This window comes from Macadamia integrifolia, chromosome 5 (assembly GCF_013358625.1).
Source record: "Macadamia integrifolia cultivar HAES 741 chromosome 5, SCU_Mint_v3, whole genome shotgun sequence".
Lineage (NCBI taxonomy): Eukaryota > Viridiplantae > Streptophyta > Magnoliopsida > Proteales > Proteaceae > Macadamia > Macadamia integrifolia.
In genome coordinates this window covers 24,439,311-24,451,397 of record NC_056561.1, presented here as the reverse complement: position 1 = coordinate 24,451,397, position 12,087 = coordinate 24,439,311, and the positions used below count along the sequence as shown (strand labels likewise).

Genomic DNA, 12,087 nt, shown 5'->3' with positions numbered 1-12,087 from the left:
TGACCCTCCATAGACCCCGCAGGGCAGGAGCCTTGTGCACTGGGTACACCAATTTAGTTATTCAATTGTAAAGTTTCTTTGAGAGATTTTGTGGATTGTCAAAGCTGGAAAATTAACGAAAATGGTCAAAGGAAACACTATTAGGTTGACAGAATTTTGGTTTATCTTTTATGTTTCTGCCTTTCTGGTATAATTTTTCTTGACTTTGGTTATACTGGAACTGTCCTTGATGATAGTTCACTGTTGATGTTGCAGTTCTTTCTGGAGTTGATGAAGGTGCCACGGGTGGAATCCAAACTAAGAGTGTTTTTTTTCAAGATGCAATATGTCTCCCAGGTTGAGTGCTGTCTATATTATTTGAGTATGGGAAAATTCAGTTCTCTGATTCACGGCCTTTCTTGCAGACTACAGATTTTAGAAAGAGTCTGAATATTGTAAACTTGGCATGTGATGAGGTATGCTATTTGTACTTTTGACACCATACAAGCATGTAATTATTTTTATTTTAACCTTAATCTCCACTTTTTGAATTTTTAATCAGGTTCGAAATTCATTAAAATTGAAGGAAATTATGAAAAGGATCCTATATCTGGGGAATACATTAAACCAAGGAACTGCAAGGGGTACATTAACTTTTTGAAGTACTCTGAAACTCTCTTCTACTTAAAACTTTTCTCTGTTTTTTGGATGTATAGTATTAAAGAGTGCTCATGTATTACTTTTATCGTCATGCCTAACTTTTTATAATTATCCAAACTCTGTAGCTCACTATCAGATGAGTATAAATGTCTGGTTAAAACTCTCGGGGGGTTGGTGCCCCTCAAGTAGATGGAATATCCTTGGCCATCATGGACCATAAAATGCAAAATACGAATATCTACTGTCCAAAGCTGTTTTGAGATGGTTTCTTCTCAATTAAGGCTATGGTCCTTTTGATACAAAATGTGGATGAGTGAGAAAAAGCCTCTTTGGTCTACAAGGGTTTGGAAGTCCCAAGCAAAGTTAAAATATTTTACTCAACAGTTCTTAAAGAAAATATCCTGACTGTTGACCACTTGAGTTCTAGAGGACGGAAAATCTCAAAGAGATGCATTTTATGTTTGGAGGGGGAGAGGGTTTGGAATTGGTTCCTGACCCATTGCTTTCATGCCCCTTATATTGGTTTATTTGTTGCAAGGTGTTAAGTGTAGACAGGTTTGAGCAAGTCTGGGTGACATGTCTAACTAGATTCTTCTCTGGAGGAGTCTTGGCTTGGGTCGAAGGGGAAAGACTTTATTCAATCTCCCAAGCTGTGGTGTATAGAGCACTCTGGAAAACTTAAGTTCCAGAATTTTGAAGCATCAAGATCTATTCTTATATACATCCTTATAACTATGGTCTTTTGGCATCTAACTCCAAAATTGTAAGAAGTGTACATGGGCATCTTACAGTCCTAACTGGTGGTCCATAAATTTTTTTTCTTTTAATAGGAAAAAAAAAATTGCATTATAAGGGAAGAAGAGAATTAGAAATATTGAAACCATGGATCAAAGAGATTGAAAATACTAATATAGATCATCATTAATTCAAACAGAGATATTTATTCAGTGGCCAGAAAGAACCTTTTGATCTCTACTATTTGTTCTTTTGAATTTTTTTTTTTTTTTTTTTTTTTTTTTTGGGTGAGCTACTGATTTTGAAGATGCTGGTATTTATCAAGCATGGATCCATGTTCTTTTGCACCTCTGATTGTGTAACATCTAGGGTTTTGTCATAAGGTTTTCATCTTTCTCTCTCCTTCTCATGAGGTGTTTGGTTTTCATCTTTCTTTCTCTCCTTCTCATGAGGTGTTTGGTTATCTTAATGTGTACAGGTTCTGCAATTGGATTCAAGTTGGACAGTCTTCTAAAACTCAGTGACACTCGTGCTTCTAACAATAAAATGACTTTAATGCATTACCTTTGTAAGGTATAGCTGCTCCATCATTTTTCATGTTGTGCAATTAAGTTTAGATAATTTTGGTGCAACAAACCCAGATTCCATATCTACTCAGGGAAGTTGTACCGTAGCTTCATTTATTGGTTCTTTGAATACTGAAGAAAAAATGAGTAAATCTTGGATGGAAGCTAATCTTAGAAGAAAATATTTCCATCAAAGAGTTTCCTTTTCCTGTAGGTTTTCTATGTTGGTGTTGGATCCAAGGGGCAGTATCAACCATAGTGTATTCTTAAGGTGGAGCCTGCCAAAGAAGTTCCTACCCACAATGGATTCATCTCAAGTTCATAGTTGTCAAGGTGATGCCTAGGCATTCAGGCACCCTGGTTTTCTTGGTAGCCTTGTTGGTGTTGCCTTGCATCCAGGCCCCGTCCAACTCCTTGGGTCCTAGACGCCACGACAACTATTCACAAGTTGTTGGGACCTGATAGAGTGTTTATAAGTAAAGGAAACTTATGCCAACACATTCTATCCGCTCCAATAAAATATTTACAAGCCATAGCCCCCAGTCCAGTAATTACCTTGTAATATTAGCACAAATCCTTGGTAGAACTCTAGGGCTGTCTTAAAAAATTCTAGTCCTTTCCTTGCACAGCCACCCAACAATAGCAGAAGGAAGCAAGTCCCATAAAACCATTTTTCTTTCAACAAAAGGGCATCCCAGGCCATCTAACACACAGCTTCTCCACCTAACCAGAACAAGTTGAATGTAACCCAAAGAGACCAGAAAGTTGCCCATAACTTGGATGCAATACTGCATGCAAAAAAAAAAAAAAAAAAAAAAGGATCTGCAGACAACTCCTGACATGAGCAGAAATAACACCTATGTGCTAGCTAGTAGCTTCCACCGTTTGTGCTGAAGAAAATCTAAAGTTAGAGCCTTATCAAGTGCCACCACCCCAGAAAAAAATGGCTTACCTTGGGGATGCTTTTGTTTTCCATGTCCATCTAGACTCCATAGTTTTCATTCGTCATCATTATCAGGCCCCTTATTATGAAATTATAATAAGGGCAACTAAGAAGCAGCCTGTGGGGCCATTCATCCAACAAAATAGAAACTGTGCCCATTTAATCAGATCCTTGAATCCCTGATGTAAGACTAGAATCACAAGTGACCCTAATTTCAGGCAAGATCTGAAATTATGGGGCCATTCACCCAACAAAATAGAAACTGAATTGATAGATCTGCTGGTCTTGCAAGAAAAAGGAAACTTTTGATGATTCTTCAAGAATTAGGGCTTGAAGCGACAGGTGATCGTAAAATTTTGATCAAGTGGTCCTCCTAAGGTCCTCAACAAACCCTCAAAATCCTGCAGTGATCAGAGATCTGGTTTGGAAATTACGCACTCGAACATTCTTCTCAATAAAACCTTGTAACTGAAAATCGAAGACTTGTCTTTCTTCACGATCAAGAATCTTAGAGGGCTTCAAGTCTTCAACCAACTCTCAGAACAATCTCTCACAAAGGCTAAAACAGAAAATCGAAGACTTGGGATGGGGGAAGAAGGAGGTTAGGTCTTGGGCATCTCACCCCTCAAGGATAGGCATCTCACACAACTGCATCCCACAGGCCACAGCAAAACAGCATATAGCCATCTAAAATAAACTTCATTAATTAAATCCTCAGTTACGATCAGTTAGCCTCTTAAATAGGCACATCAGCTCCTTCAAAATAGAAGGTTGCAAAATAGGAAGCTAGTTGAAATAGGGAACTGACAAGAAAAGGAAAGTAAGTAACTAGGAAACTCACAACGAAAACATTCCTAAACTAATTACTTGTCTAACAAAAGCCTCCAAACACAAAAAAGGTAACAAATCCTTGTAGAATAATGGGCTGGCTACTGCTCACATGAACAGTAACGAAACAGTAACTTTCCTTTATCTTCCTCCAGCTGTATCTTTATAATAAGACAAGGTAGCATTCAAACTGAAATCAGTAGAGATTTTCTTGAAGATTCTAACAGTTGTTGCTGCCCTTCTTGAGATTGCTTTCCACCTAATAAAGGACAGCTGTACTTTCCTTTTTGGAAGATCATTTGGATGTCAAAAACTTGGAGGAGTTACTGGTCACGTGAACAGTAACTTCATGAACAGTGTTTTCTGGTTTTGGGGCTGCATAGCGATTGGTTTGATGGGCCCCAAAAGGCTGGAAACCTGGCTGCACATCTGGCTTAATGCTGTCCCAAAATAGGCCACATCTGGGCTGGTTCTTGGGTGGTTTGATCCATCTACATCAATCCCCTTCCCCATCTTCAATTTCAGCATTGTATAGCCTGGCTTGCAGATTATGCACTTCCTCAATCTCTTGGTGAAGCAGGTTTCTCCTGAATTTGGGGACCCCTGTTTACTTTCCCTATATGACCTGAACGCCATAAACAACAACCCAATTTTTATCATGGCTAGTCTGGAATAATTTGGTGCTCTAGAAAAAGTTTTCATAAGATACCCACATTTCTCGTGCATAAAATAGTTAAACGGATAATGTACATATGACCTATGCATAGATGTATAATATCTAGTTAAATTTAAATGAATGCATTTTTTGTCTTTATAAACTGGGTAACATCAAAATCAAGGGCCATCAGCCATGTAATGCTGTTTACAAAATTTTAATGCATTCTTTGACAGAACTGAGCACAAAATGTATTGGCTTCAGGATTAAGAGTGGGGAGTTGCTTGTTTTGTGCAAAGTTGATAGACGGTGAGTCACCATGTCAACTGATGCTTTGAGATTATACTCTGGGCATGTACATTTAGGGGACCTTCATAGTTGTGATGTAGGTTCTTGGTATATTGGCATTAAGGGTGGCAACGATCTGTGGCTTTCACAAGTTGCAGGTGATTCACTCCTTCAATAGAGCGTCTTATAAACACCTTAGTTTTAAGGTGCATATTCTAATTTTCCAAGAGTTTTTCAGTCTCGAAGTTAACACCCACACTGAGGATGCTGCTACAAAAGTGGTCTAGTGAAGTCACTGTTTTAAAAGGGTTCTTCACACAAAATGGAAAGAGTCTTTATTCTTCTTCTTTTCCTTCCTCTTTTGAGTTTCTAGAGACTTTCTATTTTTAAGAGTTTTAGTTGTAATGGACTTGGGAGTGTTTCCTTTTTTCTGTTTTTGTTTTTCCTTAGTTCTATAAATAAAGAGAAGGGGCTACACAACTCCACAATTTTGAAAATACTTCAGCCTTATTCTTGCTTGCATATTTCTGTGAGATACAATAGAAACCTTGGTGAGATGCCTAGTTGGACTGGTGATGCTAATCAAGTACTAGGTGGGAAGCCTACATCATGTTTTTCCTTTCCTATCTTTTCTTCTCTAATCAATCAAGGTCAGATTTCTGCTTTCTCTCCATCCTGTGTGATGGAGTGCCTTAGGGAAGAAGGGAAAACCCAGAACAGCAGGGGGCAAAGGGGTCACACAGAACACAAATTCGACTAATTCAAATAAATTCACTTTAAGTTGTCCATCGGTCACAGCCTATATATAGAGACATGAAATTAGAAACTATTTAGAAGTAGTATCCAATCTAAACTAGGAAACAAACATAAAAGGAAATTAGTGCAAGGGAGAAGTCCTAACTCCTACGTTCAAGTAAAACATGAAATAAAAGGCTACTAGGAAACTACTACTTAGTTCCAACCCTTGTTGGACGAAAATCCTGGGCTAGACTGGTTCCTCTTGGCTCTTGGCTTCCAATGCCAGTCATACTGGTCCAACCAGGTAAGTGCAGCCTTATATGCATAAACTCTCCTCCTCTGAAAAGAACTCGACTCCGTCAAGTTTGGATGAGGTCCAAGAATGCCGTTAGAATCATGTGCTTGAGGAGAAAAGTACCAACTGTCCTCTTGAGTTTGAGGGGGGGAGATCCTTTGCTGGAAGAAACTTCATCTCAAGTCCACTATGCTGAAAAGAGTATGTATTTTCATATCCACAGTGCTTGGCTTTTTTGTCGAGCAACCATGGGCGCCCCAGAAGAATGTGACAGACTTTTAGAGGGAGAACATCACACTGAACCTGATCAATCAGTCCACCAATGGAATACGTGAGCAAAAACCTTTCACTAATTTTTAGATTATTGTTGTTCACCCACCCAACCTTGTAGGGGTTCAGATGGTGCTCAGTTTTTAGACCCAACTTGCGAACATCTTCAGCAACAACATTGGTGCAATTTCCAGGGTCAATCACCATATTACACAAGCTATCATTTCATCACACCCTGGTCTGAAAAATACTATTACGATGCCAATCGTCCTCAGGAATCTCCTGTGTAGTCAAAAGAGGATGGATCACATAGAACGGTTGAGACTCACCATCGCTGTCACCATCATTAATCTTATTAGGATTAAGATCACATTCAGCCTCCAAATTTGCTGTCCCTATTTTCGGTTACTCTTCTGGTACATATGATATAAAATTGTCTTTGTCGATGTATGCTAACAACCGGTTAGGACATTGATTAGCTTGATGCCTGTGCCCCTTGCATGAGAAACATTGAATGGCCTCCTTTGCAAATACTGAGTTCCTGTTATAACCACACTAAGTTGGGGAGTATGGACGATTAGGCCATGAAGATGATATGTCTGAATCACATCGAGGTGGAGAATACGGCCAGCTAGGTCGTGAAGACGACATAGATGAAGCACTAGCCTATGGTCTGCTAATTGACTTTTCCTGTTGAGATGACTGTGGCTGAATAGAACTAGGACCCTTAAGGAAAGCATCTGTAAATGGCCTCCCATTTTATGGCGGTTTCAGACTTTCCTTAACTTGATATGCTACTTGTACAACATCTTCCATTGTAGGCAATTAGCTAGAGGCAAGGGCAGCACTAAGTTGAGGGTGCAAACCATTGCGGAATTGTGCCACCAATACTTCTTTATCCCACTCAAAATCAGAACGAGTGGCCAAATAATAAAATCTAGTAACATACTCTTCAATGGTCAAATTCTCCTATTTTAACTGTGCAAACCTGAGATGCATGTGTTGCTTGTAATCAGAAGGAAGGAATCTCCGGTTCATGACTTCATACATTTCAGCCCAAGTAGTAACTAAACCAATGCCACTGGTTCGATTTTGTTGCTGTTTCTTAACCCACCAAACTCGGGTCGTGCCTTTCAGTTTAGCCTCTGCAAATAGGATCTTTTGGGCCTTAGTCAAGCCTTACCATCTAAAGAATGTTTCTAGGTTGTGAATCCAGTCAAGGTATAGTTCTAGATTGTTATCTCCATAAATTATGCTGCTCTTTCCACTCCATCATCATATCTACCTGTTTTATACGGTGGTGGAGGTGGTGGTGGCAGAGTATGATGTGGTGGCGGTGGTGGTAGTGGTACTGACGGATCCTATAGAGTGGTGTTGGAAGAATCCCCAGATTGAATGGGACTCTTTCCTTTATCTACTGCCACCAAACGATCAATATAAACTTACACAGATTCCATATTATCTTAAGGGAAGTGACAACGGTAGTGAGAGCACCAATTTTGACATCAGTTTCTCCCTTATAAGAGTCCAACTGTTGAATAACTTCACTATTGGCTACCATAGTGGAGAAATACAAGATTGCACTCAAATATGATGGCAAAATAGTAAATAAGGTTTAAAGAGCAATGGTAGAATAGTAAATAACTCGTCTTTTTTTTTTTGGCTTGGCAGAATTGTAAATATTGGAAGTTCAATTTAAATCCAAAGGAATAATATCACGTATGCTCTTAAGGGTATACTTGGAAGTGACTAGAAAAATAGGAGAAAAAGGGATAATGGAGGAAGGGAGAGGTATTTCAGGAAATAAAAATGTAATAAAAGAAAGGAGTAGCGATTGTGGGTGGTGTTACTAACAAAAGGATCCTTCTCCTCGGATACGGAACCAGCAGCGATGGGAACCAGCTTATTCTTTCTTCTTTTTCTTCTTTTTTGTCTTCTATTCTCTTCTCTTCTGCGTTGCTTTTTTTTTTTGGCTGTCAGAACCTTATAAAAGGGATTCGATCGCAGCAACTTAGGAGAGAGAGGAGGGCGGTGAGACAAGGGGGGATCAATTCTTCTCTGGACAGAATCAGTTCTTTCTTTTTTTCTTTTTCTTTTTTTTCCCCACTTGCTACTGGCGGAAAAAGGAAAGAGGAGGTGGTGGGGGTTCTCCTGTTGGGAATTAAAGGGAGGAGAAAAAAGGAGGGATTAGGGCTGGGGTTTCAGTAGGTTTTGAGATTTTTTTTTTTTTGTTTTTTTCTTATCTGGAAGGGGTTTGAGACTGGGATTTGATAGAGAGGGCTGAGGTACTGGTTCGGCTTCTCTATTTGGGCACAGGAGAACTCTCTCTCTTTTTTTTGGTGTTCTCCGTCACGGTAGAACCCAGACAGGGAATAATAAGAAGGGAAGAAAAGAGATGGAGGGGCTTTGATACCAAATTGATGGAGGGCTTAGGGAAAAAGGGAAAACCCAGAATAGCTGGGGGGAAAGGGGTCACAGAACACAAATTCAACTAAATCAAATAAATTCACTCTAAGTTGTCCATCGGTTACAGCCTATATAAGAAAAATAGAGACATGATATTAGAAACTATTTGGAAGTAGTATCTAACCTAAACTTGGAAACAAACATAAAAGGAAACTAGTGTAAGGGAGAAGTCCTAACTCCTACATTTAAGTAAAACATGAAATAAAAGGCTACTAAGAAACCACTACTTAGTTCCAACCCTTGTTGGACTAAAATCCTGGGCTGGACCGGTTCCTCTTGGCTTCCAAAGCCGGTCATGCTAGTCCAACTAGGTAAGTGTAGCCTTAAATGCATCACTCTCCTCTGAAAAGAACTCGACTCCGTCGATTTTGGATGAGGTCCAAGAATGCTGTCAAAATCGATGCGCGTGAGGAGAAAAGTACCAGCTATCCTCTTGAGTTTTAAGGGGGGAAGATCCTTTGCTGGAAGAAACTTCATCACAAGTCCACCATGCTGAAAAGAGTATGTATTCTCATATCCACAGTGCTTGGATTTTTTGTTGAACAACCATCGGCACCCTAGAAGAATGTGACAGACTTTTAGAGGGAGAACATCACACTGAACCTAATCAATCAATCAATCCACCAATAGTAAGGGGTGTTAAAAAAGCCCTGTCAACCCGAATCAGCCCTAGCCTGCCCTGAGCCCGAACAAGGCTTGGGCTGAGATTCAACCCATAGGGTGGGTTAGGGTTGAGATTTTTAGGCCCTGAGGTAGGGTTGGGTTGGGTTGGGCTTAGGTTGAGGTCTCAACTTAACCCAACTCAACCCGACCTAGCCCAACCCAATCCAACCCAACCATATTTATTAAGTATATAATCATCTAAATATGCTAATAATTATTAATGGGTACTTATAGAACAAGGTCTTTTGTTTTCTACAATCTACACATATACAAAAACTTTGGTCTTTGGTCTCTACAATGCATCAAGATCAAGTAACCAAGTAACAATAGTATTGGGTTGGATTGGATTGGGTTAAACCCGTATCAATCAGGGTTCATCAGGGCTGGGCTAGGTTGGGTTGGGCTAAACCCGACAGGGTTGGACCTGGGCTGAGATATTCCAACCCAACCTAGGGCTGGGCTAGGCTTTTTTTTAAAACCCAGCCCAACCCGGCCCGTTTCCCAGCCTAACCCAGTCTATTGAAAAACCCAGCCCAACCTGGCCCATTGACACCCTTAACCAATGGAATACGTGAGCAAACACCTACTAAATAAAGATATTTTGAGTAATATTGTCTCGGAAGACTGCGGCACAACGGTTAAGTTACACTATTACAACATGTTCACAGGTTCAAAACTTAGAAACAGCCTCTTCTATGAAGCAAGGGGTAAGGCTATGTAGAGTTACCCCTCCCAGACCCTGTAGTAGCGGGAGCCTCGTGCATTGGGTTGCTCTTTTTTTTTTTTTTTTGTAATTGTCTCGGAAGACTGCATTACGCATTAAGACTCTACATGTCATAGATATGTACAAAGTGAGTAAAGGGCATGGTTTAAAGTATTGGTATGTATCGTACTATATCGGCCCTTACCAATACGATACGTGGAAACTTTAAAATCCTTTTAAATCGATATGTATCTATGATACATTCCGATACACCACTGATATGCACCAATACGTACCGATACTCATTGAAAAATTAAAAATCGAGGTGAAATGTACATTTCGGTATGTATCGGTATATATCAACCGATACGTACCAATACGGTACACTATGGTTATATAATGGCCAAGATGGGTCATTTTTTCGCAAAACATAAATTTTTGAGAGGGGTTTTTGTTCCAAAAGTTGTTGCCAACCATTTTTCTAACTAAAGTGAAAATCAAGATTGGGAATGAAGATTTTACACCTGTAAACAACTACAAACCTTAGACTCTCAATGCGATACTCTCAATTTAGTGTTTATGCATGACACATGTTATATATAGCTTTTTTTAACTATTTTTTTTATACAAAAACATATAAAAAACTGTTTCATATCCATTTATATGCAAATCTTTAGTGCATCTTAGCATATCTCCGACACGATACGATTAGGGTGTCAATTCCAAGCCCGCACCGGGCCCGACCGAGCCCGACATGTTTACGAACTGATTTGGACTAGCCCGATTAATAAATCTGTCGGGCCTAAGCCTGGCCTGTTTATAAATAGGTATTACATGGTGCAAGGGGTAAGTCCGATGGGCCCTCCCGATCGGCCCGGCCCGTTTACAAGCCCAACTCAGACCGACACGTTTAGCCCAACCATTTATATAGGTATTTTGATTTTTTTATAGAATAGGGTATATATTGATATTTTTATTAATAATTGACTGTAATTAAGTGTAATATCTTTTCAAAATTGTTGATAACTTAACAAAATAAATTAAATATCTTAAATTTAAGAAAAGTAAAGATCATTTAAGGCCCGTTTATGGCTTTATTGGTATTTTACCCCATTTAAAGCCGGATTATAGCTCGATTAGCCCGATTAGGAGAAGCCCGATTAAAGCCTAAAACCCAACCAAGCCCTATACGACACTGATCGAGACCGACTCATTCCTTAAATAGGTAGGTCATGGTCTAAGGACATAGGCCTACAACGCCTGGCTAGGCCCGACTGAGACCGGCCCTGCCTAGCCCAATAGATTGACACCCCTATGATACGATACCCTCTGATACGTATCTTAATTTTGGCTGACCGGTACAGCGATTGATTTCGATACTTTAATCCTTGGTAAAGGGTGTACCCAGTGCACGAGGCTCCTACCACTGCGGGGGATGGAGAGGATCTATACAGCCTTATCTCTACTTCACGAAGAGCCTGCTTCCAGACTCAACCTACGACCACTGGGCACTAGGTCACAATGGAGAAACCTTACTGTTGCACCGAAATCCACATCTATGTACAAAATTAGGGTGTCTAAAGTAAAAGAAGCTTTAAGAAGGATGAAAGTGATGAAGTTTCAATAGAAGTGTGGAAGAACGTAGGAATTTGTGGTTTATCTTAGCTTACCAAGTTGTTTAATAGGATTATGAGCATAAAAAAAATTCTAGATAAATGGAGGAGAAGCATTGTAGTTCCAATTTACAAAGAATAAAGGTGATATTCAAAGTTGTAGTCATAGTTCTCAAGGCGTGCTGTTACACAATGCTTCAAATTAGGCAAAGGTATACGACATTGGATACCTTACTGTACCAATTAGCTTGAACCACTAGGATCTGACGTAGAGATGAGCTTACAAAAGTACAAAATCTTCTACCAAATCAGAGTACGTATATAAGGGAAAATTTATATTTTACATAACCCATGGTGATCAACTCTAAATGATAAATAATAATTTCAGACACAGCTGAATTATAACTCACAATTACCATAATATAATTACATCTTACCAGCATTATAATAAAGCCTCAAAGCAAAGGAAATCTCAGTCCTCCACCATATGTCTCACTGACACTACCTCACAACCATTGCCAACTCTCGATCCACTCTAGCTCAGGTTCCACCGTCTAAAAACATAAATTTATGAGGGGTGAGCTTCACAAGCCTAGTGAGGGGTGAGCATGCAAGCACACACAATATTATAATGGCAACACACACACTCACAATAATATCCACATATGCACAGCAACATTAGCCA

At 39.6% G+C, this 12,087-nt stretch overlaps 1 protein-coding gene across 1 annotated transcript in view; it reads left to right on the top strand.

The window, feature by feature from the left end:
* The window catches only part of LOC122079098 (formin-like protein 20), an 85,603-nt gene that overhangs the window by 45,084 nt on the left and 28,432 nt on the right, over window positions 1-12,087 (top strand). Inside the window, exons 9-12 of the mRNA XM_042645350.1 lie at window positions 256-336; window positions 405-455; window positions 542-623; window positions 1,853-1,947. Coding sequence (XP_042501284.1) covers window positions 256-336; window positions 405-455; window positions 542-623; window positions 1,853-1,947 — 309 coding nt within the window. The remainder of the gene's footprint in view (window positions 1-255; window positions 337-404; window positions 456-541; window positions 624-1,852; window positions 1,948-12,087) is intronic.